The sequence below is a fragment of the Cornus florida genome, unplaced genomic scaffold (genome assembly GCF_030987335.1).
Source record: "Cornus florida cultivar Cherokee Brave unplaced genomic scaffold, ASM3098733v1 CherokeeBrave_3.0.0_Hap2_Chr10, whole genome shotgun sequence".
Taxonomy (NCBI): Eukaryota; Viridiplantae; Streptophyta; class Magnoliopsida; order Cornales; family Cornaceae; genus Cornus; species Cornus florida.
The window spans coordinates 56,652,407-56,667,110 of NW_026775580.1; the positions used below are offsets into that span (position 1 = coordinate 56,652,407).

At 34.3% G+C, this 14,704-nt stretch overlaps 1 protein-coding gene across 7 annotated transcripts; it reads right to left on the reverse strand.

Moving 5' to 3' along the window:
- Positions 1 to 542: 542 nt before the first annotated feature.
- On the reverse strand, positions 543 to 13,322 carry LOC132276611 (endo-1,4-beta-xylanase 1-like). 7 transcript variants are annotated; one of them, XM_059778110.1, is made up of 13 exons: positions 13,102 to 13,322; positions 12,362 to 12,532; positions 11,650 to 11,690; positions 8,826 to 9,054; positions 8,266 to 8,745; positions 7,470 to 7,637; positions 7,321 to 7,380; positions 4,879 to 5,246; positions 4,580 to 4,796; positions 3,944 to 4,296; positions 2,953 to 3,130; positions 2,301 to 2,837; positions 543 to 1,879 (listed from the first exon to the last, which is right to left on the reverse strand). In XM_059778110.1, the coding sequence occupies exons 6-13, from the start codon at positions 7,536 to 7,538 to the stop codon at positions 764 to 766; spliced, it is 2,898 nt and encodes a 965-aa protein (XP_059634093.1). In that variant the 5' UTR covers positions 7,539 to 7,637; positions 8,266 to 8,745; positions 8,826 to 9,054; positions 11,650 to 11,690; positions 12,362 to 12,532; positions 13,102 to 13,322; the 3' UTR covers positions 543 to 763. The 7 variants fall into 7 exon arrangements, with proteins under 7 accessions (XP_059634093.1, XP_059634095.1, XP_059634096.1 ...); XM_059778112.1 differs by lacking the exons at positions 11,650 to 11,690; positions 12,362 to 12,532 and having other exon boundaries at positions 8,266 to 8,416; positions 8,639 to 8,745; XM_059778113.1 differs by lacking the exons at positions 11,650 to 11,690; positions 12,362 to 12,532 and having other exon boundaries at positions 8,266 to 8,416; positions 8,618 to 8,745.
- Positions 13,323 to 14,704: the final 1,382 nt, after the last annotated feature.

The window sequence follows — 14,704 nt, forward strand, 5'->3', positions numbered from 1 at the left end:
ACCGGCTAATTACAAGTGAAAAAAAAAATTTGTGTTAAACACTGACATTTCCATGAAATATTTTTTAACTGATGCTTGTCATTCCATAAGTATATTTAGCGACACTTCTCAAATGCTTTGTGTTCTTGTGAATATATCTAGAACCTTTAACCAACAAATTTCTACCTCCAATGCAAGTCTTATATACTCCGTATAAGGTAAGCACATAACAATATTGAAAATAAAATGAACACGCTTCAAAATGTTCAACCTTTTTTTTTATTAAAAAATTATTATAATTATGTGACACTTTTTCATATATAAAAATATAATTATAATTACAAGGTAAGACTGTAATTACACATCTAACATAATAAATTTTTAGGATCTTTGCATAGCATTATCATCTAAATTATAAATTAATAAAATTTATAATTGCCTTATTAAATAAATACATAATAAATAACATTTATTTAATTAGCAATGTCCTCCTCCAAAACCAACTCTCCAATTTACCATCAAGAAAAACCAAGCCCAATCAATAGAAGAATATCACAAACAAGTAAACAACACAACCGATTCTTTATTCCTTGCTCTGAATGTTACAGTGGAAGCAACAGACAAACATTCTGCACAAGTTTATTTACACAACCAATAACAACAAGGTAACACTGTAAGTTACCAAAAGTATTCTTCTTCCCACAGAAACATAAAATGTACCACATGAAGCATGGTTTTTTCATTTTTTATTTTTTTATTGGGTGAAGCAAGAATTCATTAAATGCTATAAGTTTATGGATACCACCAGTGGTGACTCACCTTTCTCAACAACAAATGTCTTGGAAACTTTCTTACTATAGTTGACAACTTCCACTTCATATGACCCCTGGAAACCCCTAAACACAAATTGTCCTTGCTCGTCGATATGCCCATGAGCATGGGACAGCCATTCTCGCTTAAGAGCAAGGTACTTTTTACCAGCTTCGTTGATATCACCTTCAGCGTTCACCAAATGTGAGTTGTCTCGGCTCATAAACAGCTCCCAAAATCCCCACAACATTACACCATCCACAGCAGGATGTGCATAAACTTCGCGAAGCATAACTTCCAAATCATCAGCTCTAACATACTCATTAATGGAAGACACATCGAGCTCTGTGAACCAGATTGGAAGACCAAGAATGCCCAATTGATCCAAAGCAGAACAAACGATAGGCCCAACTGGACTATCTATATGTCCTTGAATTCCAATTCCCCCCACAGGAGCACCCTGTTCTTGCAGATCAAGAATTTGTTGGATGTACTTTTCTGGAGATGATCTGGTGTCACAGCCGTCCTCAACATGATAATCATTCACAAATAGCGTGGCAGATGGATCAAGTTGGTTTGCAGTCTTGAACATGTTTGCTCGGACATCTTTACCCAATCTATCTTGATAAAATGAACCATGCAACATCTCGTTGTTGACATCGTAGTGCTTGAACTTCCCCTTGTAGCGAGTGAGAAGGCCTGTCAGACGGTTTTGGACAGCCGTCATCAAGTCATTTTTGTTCAGAGCCTGTATCCATGATTGAACTGTGCCCTGAACATCCCAGAAGATACAGTGACCACGGGGTTGAATGTTACGACTCACACATAAGTTCAAGAGCTCATCAGCATCCTTGTAGTTGAAGCTTCCTTGTTGTGGCTCTGTCCAATACCACTTCAATTCATTTCCAAAGACAGCCCAATTGAAATTTTTAACAAAGAAATCAACAAAATCTTCATTGTCTATGTTTGTTCTGCTTATACATGATCCAAAGGGAAAAGTATTTTGCAATTGCGTGACTTTCACAAAGGTGCCAGACAAACTGCCAGAACCTGATCCTGAGAACTTCAGGATGACATCACGCTTGCGTATCTGCATGGTAGAACGATGCGAACTATTTCAAATCACAATTAAGCTAACAATGCTCAATGTTCATAAGGATTCAATCACTCATTCATCTAGCACATTAATAAGTTATATAATAAGGGATTTATTAATTCAGATACTTGATATATATATTTTTTTAAATCGACGTTGCAGTTGGATGAGGCCTGTTTATTCTGAATGTAAAGTACCTAATCGAAGATGAGGGGGTTTCTTTTCATAAAGTGATAATATGATGGTGGGTCCTTCATTCAAATATGTGAATATGCCAGGGCAAAAGCTAAGATAATTTCTACTTGGCAGATATATTTTCAAATGCTTCAGGTTCATTTAAGTAAATAGCATCTCATATTTCCTATCAGTGAAGTGAAAAGGCAATTCAGTGATTTTCTTATATCCTATTAATTACCTTATCAATCTGCCTCTTTAAATGTTTAAATCTTGCATGACGATCAACGGGAAAAATCTGAAGGCCAGCAAGCATTAAGTCAACACCTGCCGCAGGACCTTGAATATAAACCATCACCTTGTCTGGCTTCTTCTCAATCCGAAAGGACCCACCAATTTCATGCCATCTGTCATCGCTAACCTCAACTTGGCCCCCATTTACCCACTGGTTATCCACACTAAGTGCAACATTCACATTCTGAGGGCCAGTTGCTCCGTGACCAATTCGAACCCATGCCGATACTTGGTATGTTAAATAGAGTTTCAGTTTGTCAGTGATCATCTGAGCAGGACCCATCCAAGTTTGGGTTCGCTTAGTAACAAGAATGTACTGCCCACTCAGAGGTTCATGAGGTCCAAGGGTATCTCTTGCCATTGGAGGAAGTATATGTGGTGAACCAATTCCAACACTTAAAGTGCAATTCCCAAGCGGAAACCAGCCATTGGTTCCATCAACAGCGTTGCTGTTTGCAACTATATTAACTCCAAAAGCAGCATCCTACAAAACAAATAAAATGATATTTGATTTAAAAAACACGAATTCAAATTTAATAGTGTGTGCATCAGATTCAACACGTGGAAATTCCTAGTCCAAAATAACTAATTCAACCAACCTCAATAACAGGTGGAGGTGAAGGAGGAATTTTCTCCGCATGCTTTAAAGCTAAACTATTGATGAGAATATCAGTTCCTGCAGGTGGACCTTCTAAATAAATGACTACTCTTGAAGGGGAACCATTTAGAAGAAACTTTCCTTGCAACTGTACCCAATCCTTGTCTGTTGCCTGCAAGCTTCAGAACAAAACCAGCTTCCTTTTACTAATTTAAGGAATGTGAAGCCTTAAACTAATGAGTAAGGATAAAAATTTAAATAATGTGAAGGAAACTGTAACAATTCACTATGTTGTGAGTATGAATTGGCAAAGAAAGAAACAAAATTATTTGCATCAAGGCCAATTTGCATGTGGAATGCCTAGACTACAGGAATTTCCATCATACAAAACACTGCACTGCACTTGTATAAGCATCATGAACCACTTTATGAAAATGGAATATACTCGGAACTCAGATTTTACAGTAAGGCAACATACAGGGACAAAAGATTGCAAAAAATATATATATATTTTTTGCAACTGAAAAGTTTTACATTATAAAGTAGATTTCCAGTAAAGGGTCATTACCCAGCATGCTCTTCGTTAGTCAAGAGTGCTGGGAATGGGAGACTGGAGACAACCCTAATATTTGGCATAATTTGCACATATCTGCATTCTTACGCTTTGACAGCTGAGCATTTACTAGTGCACAATGGCCTCTATAAAGTAGATTTCTAGTATGGAAAACAAAAAAAAATTGAATTAAATTAAAATAGAAAAAGGGATATTAGGAAGTGTTCCACGATTAAATTTCAGAACTGTTGAATATGTTTCATATGATAACTAACCAAATTATTGCAACACAACTGTAGTAACTCTAGAATTACAGTATGTGGGATACAATTTGTAAAAACTGGAAACAGTTTCTGATGGTTATATGCTGTTTAAAGAGTGATTATATACCGTTCAAAGAGTTTCCACAAAATGTATTACATAAGCAAAAAGAACTTACTTTGCAATGCCTATGTACTGTTCACGAAGATCCGGTGCTTGAACCCACAATGTAATCCGAACATCCGCATTAGTGATATTGTTACCAAATATCCGCACAACAGCAGTAACCTCATAAGCAAGCTTTCGCTGCACTCTTCCAGTTATTTCCTGCTGAATTCCATTCCAGCTTTGTGTGCGTGCTGTCGCAGATGCAAAGAACTTTCCAGAGATGGGAAGAATTTTTCCATCTCCCATAGAATCGTGCAAAAGAATCTTGCAGCCTCTTCCAGACCAATTATTGAGGCCATCCTCAAATCTGGGATTTAGTATGATGTTATCATCTCCAGCAGTGATAGATCCTCTGCTTGTATTCTAAATAATGAGAAAGAAATGTACGTATCACAAAGTATTGCGGTGACAAAAAAAGAAAAAAGAAAAAAGAAAAAGAAAACTAATCCAGATTTCCATTGGTTACAAATTTAAAAAGCTAGTAACTTCAAAATATTTTCTACGTAACTAGATTTGGTTAATGCACTTTAACTCTTATCTGCTTATTCCATTTTATCAACAAATCATTGTATCGTCCACTTTTTCTCACTAAAGTCCTTGTTTTCAAGCTGAACAAAAGGGAAAACAGATCATATAACATATGTACCTCACAATCACTTGAACTGGCATATGATACCACCACTGATTTTACGAGGTCTATTCCCTCACAATCACTTGGACTGGCACATGATACCACCACTGATTTTACGAGAAGGTCTACTCCAGGAGAAGGCCCTTCCAAGTAAAATACAACTCGGTTTGGCATGCTAGACATCGAAAATGTGCCTTCCAATGTCTCCCATCCCTCTTTTGATACAGAAATTCTGCATGTGGTGATTGCCATTAGCACAGTTGTTTCCTTAGATAAAAAAAAGGGCTGTCATAATGTGGACCAAAATTCACTACCTTCCAATAAATAGATAGCTAGTGGCTGAATCTTGGTATTCTAGTTTCACTGTTGCCTGAATGTTGGAGAAACCATGAAGAGGCCCTGATACTCCAACACAAGCCGAAACTGTATAAGTAGAGCCTGGGGAAACTCTTCCTGTGATGTCTTGCTCCAAGCCTTGCCAACATTCTGTACGATTTGTAATAACAGCATAATTGCTGCTTCCCTTTGTTGTTATTCCTTCAGGGTGACCCGACTCAGCAGGAACAACAAAGCCATCACAGCAATTGGGGTGCCATGACTGCAGCCCTCCAGAGAAGTCATGATTCAGTATAATATTAGTAACAAGACCGCTCCTTGAGTTGTTCATGTTTTCATTTGGGTTCTGTCAGGAAAAAGCAGTTGTTCAAAGACTAAAACCGGTATGAGATCATGTTTTAAACATAGACACCAATAGCACTGATTGATTTAGTATATCATAGATCAACCCTACCCATATCCTTGTTGACCGGGTATATATGTGCCATTGCTTGGAAAAGAAAATTTCATAGAAGAGGAATACAGCAAACAATGAAACTCAAAAGTTGCAAAAACATATTAAGATTTATGATGTCCTTCCAATTTGGATTCATGTAGAACATCGTGTCACGATACAAAAATGGTAAATAGGATAAATGTAATGCACAAACTGAGAAGTGTCACACCCCCCTTGAAATGGGTGCAACATCTCACCTCCTACGGTGGTTGCCAAAGCTCCGAGAGAGACAACATTAGTTGCCTTCACACAAGCATAATCTGAAACATTCCATCTTCCCTAATTTCATAATTTTTATTGACAATCACGAGGCTGAAAAACTAGACCACAGGCATTATTCCCAATACCAGTTCAAACTAAAAGCACATTTCTTTGCAGTTTATTTGCATGTTTTACACCTCAGAATGAACCGACGACTCCAAAATTCTGATTTTGGGGATAACACATAAAAATGCCATCAACTAACTTCACCTGTCCTGTCTTAAACCACAGCTACCTTCCAAATAGTGGCCTATTTGCCAAAAAGAAAAGGTTCAGGTAGGCCCATATTGCATAGAGAGAATTTTCAAAACAGTAATATACCCATCTACCAATGGAGCAATGTCTAGAGAGAGAGTTAGAGGAGAGGACTGAGGAGGATTTGGCAGCAATGCAGATGCAGCTGAAATAGCAGAGATTGGTAACTTTAGCTTAGATGTTGAAAAAGCTAGTGAAGATGAGAAGGCCATAAAAGCTATGGTTAGTCCCAAGAGTAACCATACTAAAGTCATTATTAAATGATAATGAAATCAATACCACTTTAATGTGCTGGGGTATATTCTAGTTTGTGATAGAATCTGTAATGAAACTTGGTGTAATGGGAAGAGTAATCGGAATGAGGAAGAAGAGGACAATGGAAAGAACTGAAAATGGGATTACTAAGCTTTGTTAGTACTGGTGTCCTTTTGTTTGTAGGAGTTTGTTGATTTTGCTCTTTAATCCTCCAAATATGAAAGTTAGTTGGTCTCATCTTCTATGGTTCTCTAGTATGTTCCCAGATTGATTTTCATCGTGTGGTCAGCTTTTTATTCTAGACTTTCTACTCAAGATAAGCTAGTTAAACTTGGTATTATTTCTTCAATGTCTTGTCATTTCTGTGTGTGTATTTTGGAGGATCATAATCATATTTTCTTTTCTTGTCCATACATATTTAGAATTTGGTAATTTGAAGCCTTTTTTTATCATCCACCGTCTCAACAATGTTTGTCAAAATGCCAGTAATGTTGTTTCTAAAATTTCTAATGCTGCGAGGTTCATGATCTCTTCTTTGTATGGGTTTCCTGCTACTATTTCCAACAGACACATTCAAGTAGAGTGGCAACTCCGAGACTCTATTTTGATTTTGCTGATGTATTATGTTGGTCTTGTTAGGCTTTGCCTTTGAATAAAATCTTATTTACCAAAAATAGCTTTTGGAAATGGTTTATTTTTTGAGCGATCTGTTTTGTAAGGGTATATCTGCTGTATAGTTCTAGTTTGGCAATACAATTTTGTGTTAGAATATGTGATAAAACAGTAATCAACAAATGAGGAAGAAGAGAGTTCTGGAAGGGACTGACAATGGCATTACTAAGCTTTGTTTGTACTGGTGTCCTTTTGTTCTGTACGAGTTTGTTAAGTGGCAAGAGTCAACAGATGATTCATTGGGCTATGTTGTGAAGATACCAACTTAGCATCTTCAGCTAAGAGACAGGATTGATGTTTGTCGGTCAATTTACCAACCACCCCCCAAAAAAAAAAAATAAATAAATAAATAAAATAAGAAGTTCATGTCGGTATTGTATAGAGTGAGAAAATTTCAAAAACAATAAAATACCCATCTAGGAAAAATAACTCTAATGGAGAAATTAGGCATAATTAAAAAAGTAGACTGATATGGGCATACCTGAGACTGAAGGTTGTTAGCATTGCTTGTTGATGGGTTGTCCATGGTTTCTCCGGATCCCTATCGCAAGCACAAAATCAAGCAAAAACAGCTTTTTGTATCAGAGAAATCCAAAATGGGTAATGAATATTTTTGAGAAGAAAGAGTACCTGTGAATGGTTGTGCTTCCAATGGGTTTTAGAAACTCGACCTGTGAAACAGCAGTTACAAGCCCTCATTAAATACACAGACGTTTTGGTTCGGAAATTCACAAGTGAAGCCTACGAAATGCGCGGGACCATCCAAACCCACCAGTCAATCAATCAATCAAAGCTCTCCTGTCAAAAAAGAAACCTTTTTTTCTGTCGTCAGTTGTTTATTAGCGGATAATCCAAACACCATAGAAAACATCCTTAAAAACTCTCTCAGCTTTTGCTTTGCTGATGAGTTTACTTTGTCTTGCAGGATGGGAAAACTTTGTTGCGCTAAATGTAATGCTTGGATGCAAATTGAAGGCTATATAACTTTTGTTTATTTACAGATAGCTTTCTTCTCTAAAACTTTGATTACAAGCTAAATGTGTTTCTTAAGATTTCCGAAGTTAGGTGAAGACTGGCTTTCAAATAATAGTAGTTTTCTGGGTACACCCAGAATTCAGCTTTTGTTATGAAATTGTTCTAGCACCGGATTATTTGAATTTATTAGGACTTTCAAGAAATTAGGTAGATCAGAACTTGTTAAGAAACCGCTTACATTTGGATGAATGATTCAACCATCTCTATGGCAATTTTTTATTTTTTTTATTTTTGTTTCAAATTTTCAATACGTTTAATCATATCCTCTTACCAAGTCCTGATGCACAATATATTAAATCCCATTCCGGAAATTTAACCAGAAAAGATGAATCTGTTCTGTACACACTTCTTTTCCAAAGTTTTATTTATTTATTTATTTTTGTCTAGGCACCTTGATCAGAGAATTCAAAAGTAACTCGATTTTATTCCAGTCAAAACTGTGTTTCCAAGATTAAACCATCTTCTTCTGCTATTACTGGCATTCTATATCTTCAAATGCTTGTATGTACGGTAGAACTTTGATATGTAATTCCTTCAGAACCCTGAAAGCCATTGGCAAAGCACATGATGATAAGATAATGCACCATTTCAAGTTTACAGTATGAAATAAATGTCAAGAAACAGGCAAGATTTTATTAGAATCAATGTAGAGCATGGTAAAAGAAGAAATTTTCTTTTGCTAGTCACTTTGGACTCTTCGAGAGTTTGCAAGCGCTGAATGCGCATAATTGAGTGAAAACCACCTGCATCGTTTAAGTCCAGACCTCACGTTTCCAGAGCCTAACCAGTTGAGCTGTGTGGGCAAACAGTATATCATGAATGAAAGAGTTCCTGAAAATGTTGACATCAATGAGGACATCCAAATGCACACCTGCAATCATCCCCAGTTTAGGTTCAGTCCGCAATTAATAATTCTGGGTCGGTTCCAACAAAATCAACAGAAAGACGTACTGAAAACACTATGGCCTGAAATAGCAATATAACAATTTAACCCGCAGGAGTGCAACGATTTGGAATACACAAAAAAACTACGTATTCAAGATTCCAGTATTCCCAATGCACAAACTTGGAGACAATAGCTGATTATGCCCTTGAATTGCCATCAACGTTGAAGATGCTTTGTCACACTGCCCCGTTCGTCTTGAATGGGCCCATGAACAGCTTGCCATGGTGTGATAAACTGCATGAATCATTAAAAGCAGAAATATAAGGATGCCAAAATTTGGAAACTGAAATAGGGATATTTATATGCCAACAGTTCAAACAGAAATTATAGGGTAATAAGCCAGGAACAAGTAACTAAACACACACAAGTAAGAGTTTTGACTTTCTAGTAACTTTCTCTTCAGATGTCCTATCTTTTTTTTATAACTTTGCTTTCTGTTGATGAGAGAGTGATACATATCAACCAGAAAGAGAGGAGGGTAAGATGGACTGTCTTATTTATCCTTTATATTGTTGCTAGTCTGACAGAATTTGATGAAGGCTCTACTCAGACAGATTGAACCAGCAATGCCCTCTAAAGATAAAGCAAGCCCATTGACGCATTTCAGGGGTATGAAATTTGATTTATTAAATTTGTTTGAGGGGTATTACATGTCCCAGTTATTAACTATAATCATCAAAGAATAGATTAATGATTTGCCATTGAAAGCTATCAACTTTGAAGCACATAATTCACAGCATAGACTAATGATTTTCCATTCAAAGCTATCAACTTTGCTGCACATAATATCATTATGGGGTATTAGACACCGCTGAATTGTCAATGCATACTGTCCTTGACAAAGGTGATACTTGATATTTGACATAACAAGGGGCACTCCTCTTTAGACCATTTCACATAAACAGGCCTCACTTCTTGACTGGAAGGGCACTAAGGCCTCTTTCCTTCTTGGAAATTTTTACGTGCTGTCGTAGAATTACTGCTCAAAGCAATGATAAGAGGCATCCATATGCAACTCTCATATTTAGAAAAAATAATTATTATAAAAAAGAAAAAGAAAAAAGAATGAATGAAAAAATTGATAGAGGCAGGAGAAGAGGGAAAAATAGGGATTTTTTGACATGATTAGGCAAAAGTATCATTTGAATGGAAACTATGAACTACTCCCAAATGGATACATGCTGAACACATTTAACCTCTACCACAGAATATGCTCAACATTTGCATATATGTGCTTATTATGTGTCGAAGTTGTGATTATAAACAGTTAAACACACTCAATGCTAATAAAGTAGAAAGCACATCAATGGCAAGAATTAAAAATTAGAGACATGTCCAGTGTTTGTATATATGTTTAGAAAAAGAAAATGTTTTTTCTATACAAACTTTGAATTCAAAATGCGTGAGTAAATTGGTGGGCCCACCACTCTCTCTCACATCTTGAATTTGTAGTTAAAAACAATTTACAAAATGATAGAGTTGGAGGAATTAGATCAAAATTATACTATCGGGTATAAATAAGTTTGTTTGCAATCAGGCTTGTTGAAATGTCATAGATCTTGAGAATCCAACTAGATTTTGTTAATTGATTTTTTATGAGCATTGATATCTCTACATTTGTTTTGCAGAAATTTCATAGATTTGAGAATACAACTAGATTTGGTTAACTGATCATTTATGAGGATTAATATCTCTACATCTAGTTTTGCATATATTTAGTATATATTTTAAGAATCCAGCTAGATTTTTTTAATTGATAATTAATGAGCATTGCTTTCTCTTCATCTAGTTTTGCAGATTTACAAAAAAATTCATTATCTTTCATGGGTACAAAGGAATGCCAAATATGCTAAGGAAACAAAACTAGTTCTGAAAAAATACAATTGTAATACTATTTCTTTCTTTCTAAAGATGAAAGGAGAAATCTGGTTCGAAATTCTGATTAATTTTATATCTCTCCCTCCTAGTTTTCTTTGTTTCTCTTCAAGCAGTTGGTTTAGGGGTAGCTAGGTATGAAAGACTTATAATGTTTGGAAGTACCGAATCGGCGTTTCGAAATTGGAATTTGAGAAAATATAGTTCTTCCTCCAATTTTGGATTTCAGGACACCGATTTGGTGTTTCCAAACAAACAATAATGTCTCTATGCAATTTGAAAGATAGAATCACACATTACAGTGTTATTATGCATGCAGCATACGGTATCAATAATGGTGCCATTGCCTATACCGCTGGTCAGAAGAACCAATATTATATTGTAGAAACACTTCAGAGTTCCTGCCTAAAGGAACAACGGTGTGGATCCAGTAAAATGCGGAAGAGTTACTGGAGCTACCCATCTTCACAAGTTGTCAATCTTCTTCATAAGAATATTTGTGAAAATCGCAAACCCCCCACAAACATTCACCAATTTTCTATTTCCTGATGAGTGCATTGTTACTATTTGGAAATTGGGACCGCATGCCATTCATAATGCAAAAGTCACATCAATTTGGGAAGAAAAATGAGCCTAGAGAATAACAATAAAAAACACATATATTGATGAACTAAAGATTATGGGATCACAAATGCCACAGTAACTTTAATGGAAATGCCATTCCCTACATTATCAATAGATTATCATTGTCTTTACCGCTGGTCAGAAGAGCCAATAGCTAAACCTGCCAACTCTACCCGACCACTGATTTGTTTCTCCAGAGAGAAAGAGATCAATCCAATATAAGGCCACTAACTCAATTCCATTTATAAATCCAAAACACATAAAAAGTATTCTGGGTAACTTGAAGTAATCCAAAAGAATTAAAAAGTATTCAGGAAAAATTGAACTAACCAAAGCAACACCTTTGCTCTTTACTGCAGGCCAGTGAATCACTGCATTTGTAAATAATTTTGGCAGATCTATATTAATTGGCAGCATGAAACATCAAGGCTACCCTTTCATGCAGGGGTGGCCCCTACAAATTTTTTATAGCACCCCCAAAATATAATTAATATAGAAATTTAACTTGTGTCTTTTGAAACTTACAGAAAATTAAAATTTAAGTTCATTCTTATTGTTGTCCTTATCTACAAATATAGACTAATACTTTTAATTGTCACTTGCTAAATGTGTCATTTGTATGACTACTTCTTGTATAAGTTACTAAAGTAATAATTTTGTTTTCTTAAAACATACAAATTTTTTGTTTTACTTAAATCATTTTGTTTCTTAATCTTTCATCAAGGTAATAATGATATATATTTTTCTGAGAAAAATCAAAGTACTCAAAACGTTTATTCAAAAATTGAAATAATTTCTGAAGAAAAATTGATTTAGGTTGAAATATTTTTTTCTCAACTTTTGGATTTTTTAAAGATATATGTACTATGACTATATTATAAACAAAATTATATTACAATTGGTTTGTAAAAATTTAAAATTTAATTATATAATACTCATTTGGCCCCCCAAAGTAAAATTCTTGGCTCCCTGCTTTCATGTAGACTAGAACTGGATATAAAAATGAAACAAGCATGAATCATGATAGGAGATGAAAACACACTGATATCGGTGAAGATCAGAAGCTAGCCAAATTAAAATGACAGAAGCTGGGCGATGCATCCATTTGAACATAACAGTTATCATGAAGAAGGTTCACATCAGCTAGTATATTCCACCTTTCCCCTCCCTCAGTTTTCACATACTTGACTTTGTCATATGAAGATATGTGCTACTGAAAATTCAAAATATTTGTTGTTCAGAGCCACTTTCTTCATATCAAAATATTGTAGCAGAACATTGCAACACTCACGGCCATTTAGGGATACACACACATGTATGTGTGAATGTATGTGTTTGTATATAATATATAGATTTATCATCCATTACATATGCAGAGACCATTTGAAGTATCATGCTACTTTCAAATGTTATATGGACGAATTAACATACTTAGAGCACATTCTTCCAAAAAGGGCAAACAATTATTTAAATAATAATATTAAAAAAAAATACAATAAAATACAGAGTAGTATGCAATCACCAGATGAATTAGAAGGTTATTTAGAAAAACTTAGGTCTCAGATATTTTCAACTACTTAACACCAAGAAACAATTCAGACTGATAAACAATAGATTAGCATAATTTCTAAAGAGTTTGCAAAGAGAATCGTTACTAAAGTAATAGAATCATCTAATCAAAACATCACAAATCAAAAGTATATCTATCGGAAAATTGAAATTATTAGCATTGTAGATGTATATAAACTAGATTGACTATAAAATGTTCTCCTACAATATTACCTTCCTATTTGCTTTAAGATTCCGGGTATCCATTTATTTTCCTTCGATTTCTTGACAACCAAACAGAGGCTAGATTGGGAGGTGGCTCCTTTGAAGGTTGCAAGATAGGGTTTTCTTTTTCCTACAATTTCGCCCCAATATAGGGAAAGCTACTTGGCAGCACTGAACCAGAGAAGTCATCCAAAGAATGCCGGTGTAAAAAACATAATACAAGGGTATTGCCGCTTTTGACAATTGAGTACCCGTGGCATGTATAATTTTTTCTATATATTTTTTCTTTTATAAAAAAAATGGATAAATTATATTTAAAAACGTTTATTATTTTAATCTCTTCTAAAATCATTTAACTGTAATGAAAAAAGTAGGTGAAAAGTAAGTATAATAATATTACTTAGTCCCATATTAGTATTTCATTATTTTATTTTAAGGCGTCTCAAATTAGTTATCATGAACAAATTAAAGCAAAAAATAAATATTTTTAAACTTAAAATTAAAATAATTTTGAAATGGCTAATGCATTAATTGTATATCAACTTTAAAAGGTATAATATAAAAATTGGACGATTAATATGGGAGAGAGTATATATTATTACATTTTATACTAAGAAAGGGCCATTATTTGATAAAATTCAAGATGTCAATACTTTTTGATTAAACTGAAAATTTTATGAATTGAATTTTAAGTGTTGAAGTTTTTAAGATAATTAAAAAATAAATCTTTTTTGAATTTCGAGTGTTCAGAATTCAATAACAAGTGATGTATTAGTCAAATATTACTCTATTTTAAGTGATACTTATCGTTTTCAGTAATATTTAAATTTTGTTATCAAATACACTTAATTAAATAAGCGCTTGATTCATTCAAAATTGAGCACTGAATTGGATAATCAAACAGCACCCTAAGTGGTCATTTTATTTTTTTTCAAAAATTGTCAATATATATAAAATAGACAGATATTTTTATTTGGTTGAGACTTGAGAGGAATTACAGTTAGACAAATGTTTTTTTTTAAAAAAAAATTCGGAAGGTAATTATACAAATTTTAATATGCTAATAGGCTAATGTAAAAAAAAAAAAATGTGAAAAGAAAAGAAAAGGAAAAGAACATAAAAATTGTCAATATACATAAAATTAGACAGATCTTAGCGTGGTTATAATTAATCAAGTCCCACTTGATTCTAGCGCGGTTATAATTACTTACGGCCAGCCCAACTCAGTGTCAAATTGCAATTCTGAAAAGGAACAAGTAGCCTCTATTGGGTTCTGGTGGGTCGGGCCCAACTTGATGGGTTCTCCAATAGGATACCTACGGGTTTATCCGATTTCTATGAGAAATTTCAAGTAAAAAATTAAAACTTTTTTTTTTTTTAATACATTTTATATGTTTTCAGTGTTCAATTATGATTGATCTGAAACGTCAGGTATGGTCTTCTAAAGGAGAGAGTATATATTATTACATTTTATACTAAGAAAGGGCCATTATTTGATAAAATTCAAGATGTCAACGCTGTTTGATAAAATTGAAAATTTTATGGATTGAATTTTAAGTGTTGAAGTTTTTAAATGATAATTAAAAAATACATATTTTTTGAAATTTAAGTG